Source organism: Amphimedon queenslandica, unplaced genomic scaffold, assembly GCF_000090795.2.
Source record: "Amphimedon queenslandica unplaced genomic scaffold, v1.1 AMPQUscaffold_13044, whole genome shotgun sequence".
Classification (NCBI taxonomy): domain Eukaryota; kingdom Metazoa; phylum Porifera; class Demospongiae; order Haplosclerida; family Niphatidae; genus Amphimedon; species Amphimedon queenslandica.
This window is the reverse complement of record NW_003546720.1, coordinates 20,184-22,824: the sequence shown is the minus strand read 5'-3', so window position 1 is coordinate 22,824 and position 2,641 is coordinate 20,184. Positions and strand designations below refer to the sequence as shown.

The 2,641-nt window shown below is 35.7% G+C and overlaps 1 protein-coding gene and 1 non-coding gene across 2 annotated transcripts in view; both read right to left on the bottom strand.

The window, feature by feature from the left end:
* LOC109585579 (uncharacterized) overlaps positions 1–1,604 on the bottom strand; it is an 8,339-nt gene extending 6,735 nt beyond the window's left edge. The window contains exon 1 of the mRNA XM_020001703.1: positions 1,509–1,604. Within this exon, the coding sequence (XP_019857262.1) occupies positions 1,509–1,604 (96 nt within the window). The remainder of the gene's footprint in view (positions 1–1,508) is intronic.
* A 195-nt stretch (positions 1,605–1,799) lies between these two features.
* Positions 1,800–2,641, bottom strand: part of LOC100632508 (uncharacterized) — a 2,238-nt gene continuing 1,396 nt past the window's right edge. The window contains exon 4 of the transcript XR_002186560.1: positions 1,800–1,856. This is a non-coding gene — a transcript (uncharacterized LOC100632508). The remainder of the gene's footprint in view (positions 1,857–2,641) is intronic.

Here is a 2,641-nt window from a genome sequence, read left to right as displayed (position 1 = left end):
GTTTAGTAAAGTATCACAATGGTATCATGGAAGAAAAAAATAAAATTACACATTCACGTGACATGACTTACAGTCTAAAAGATTGTGAATAACACAGTTTAGTAAAGTATCACAACAGTATCATAGAAGAAAAGAATAAAATTATACATTCACATGTGACGTGACTTACTACTACCTGAAAGATTGTGAATAACACAGTTTAGTAAAGTATCACAATGGTAACATAGAAGAAGAAAAAAATAAAATTACACATTCACATGTGATGTGACTTACAAGCTAAAAGATTGTGAATAACACAGTTTAGTAAAGTATTACAATGGTATCATAGAAGAAAAGAATAAAATTACACTTTCACATATCATGTGACATGACTTACTACTACTTCCTGAAAGATTGTGAATAACACAGTTTAGTAAAGTATCACAATGGTATCATAAAAGAAAAGAATAAAATTACACATTCACATGTGATGTGACTTACTGCCTGACAGATTGTGAATAACACGATTTAGTAAAGTATCACAATGGTATCATGGAAGAAAACAATAAAATTACACATTCACATGTGACGTGACTTACAGCCTAAAAGATTGTGAATAACACAGTTTAGTAAAGTATCACAATGGTATCATAGAAGAAAAGAATAAATTACACATTTACATGTGACGTGACTTACAGTCTAAATAACACAGTTTAGTAAAGTATCACAATGGTATCATAGAAGAAAAGAATAAAATTACACATTCACAAGTAACGTGACTTACAGCCTAAAAGATTGTGAATAACACAGTTTAGTAAAGTATCACAATGGTATCATAGAAGAAAAGGATAAAATTACACATTCACATTTGACGTGACTTACTTCCTGAAAGATTGTGAATAACACAGTTTAGTAAAGTATCACAATGGTATCATAGAAGAAAAGAATAAATTACACATTTACATGTGACGTGACTTACAGTCTAAATAACACAGTTTAGTAAAGTATCACAATGGTATCATAGAAGAAAATAATGAAAAAACACATTCACATTATGTGGCATGACTTACATTCATTGCCTTTATAAAATGGTGGCAGCAAATGGATGGAAAAACAACAGGACTTCTGGCTTTCTGCAAACCAGCCCCACCCAAACATCGGTGCATCCATATCGGAGCTATCCGGATAATCTCCGTAAATGTTTTAATAAAGCAATTAATAATTTTCTGACCCATGGAGGCGTGGTTGAATGTATCATAATCTTCCCATAGATATTAGAGTATATCTATGAATCTTTTCTGACTAAAAGAAGCAACAGACTAGCTATGATTGTCAGCCAGCTTTTACATCAAACTGAGCTCTGGACCTATGCCCTCTCCTCCACCCTTCTGGTCAGTGCAGCCCCGTTCTTCATACTCTTCTTCATTCCTATCAACAGTGCCTCCGAACACTCTGACTTCCTCTAAGTCCTCCTTAGTTTTGCCTCAGGAGGTCTTCTAGGCGACGCTTTTCTCCATCTCATACCTCACGCCGTTGGGTCGCATCACCACGGAGACCATCACCATGACGACCATCACCATGAAGAACATCACCATCACCATGACGACCATCACCACGGAGGCCATCATCATCATGGCGACCATCACCATGGGGGGCACGACCATACGCAGGACATGATGGTTGGGTTATGGGTACTGGCTGGTATCATTGCTTTCCTGATTGTGGAGAAGTTTGTGAGGACGATTAAAGGAGGCGGACACAAACATGTCCATTTTAATAGTGAAGTTGAGGAGAGACGCTATAGGGAAGGGGCCGGGTGGAGTCAAGTCATAGAGACTAAAAATGGTCCACTTTCTGATGAGGGGAACAAGGAAGGACTGAGACAAAGAGGAGGAGGAGGAGGAATAATGGCAAAGAAAGAGAAAGAGGAAAAGAAGAGAAAAGGTAAATTTTAAACGAGTTATACCATATAGCGGGATTTATTGACGAGTAAAAAATTTGACGAAAACAGTAAATTTCCCCGGTTGGCGAGTTTTAATTTAACAAATAGTGCCCTTCGTGTACGCGTGGCACAAAGTACAAAATTTTTGACGGTTATTAAATTTGACGTTTTATTTTAAATTGTCAACTCGTCAAAATAAAACCTTCGTCAATAAATCCCGCTATACGGTATTCACATTTTCACATTGTGCAAGTAGATCACTATTTATGATAAATTATTATTATTATATAGTACCATATAGCACAAAAATTTTAAGGGCTATAAATTTTGCAGATTTCACACGATTTTTTGAAGATTCGCAAAAATTACTTCCACGAAAATCAAATTATTGGGGCACAAGATGGCAGACAGTATAAATTCGCAAAGATTAAATCCGCAAAATAGATTTTTAGGCAAAATTTGCGAAATTTACAACCCTCAAAAATTTTGCACTATACAGTATTATGTGTACACACAAGTCACACATACATGTACATGTACATGCAATAGTGTTAATGTAGTATTTGTATACAGTATTGTTGGTTTATTATAGTGAGGCATTGCTGTGGTAGGAGATGTAATGGCTATTTTAATTCCATTCCAAACACATAATAGTTGTCCTTTCATCATGCTTTTCATCAACAATTATTATTACTCCTTTCCTCCCTCCCTCTCTCTCTC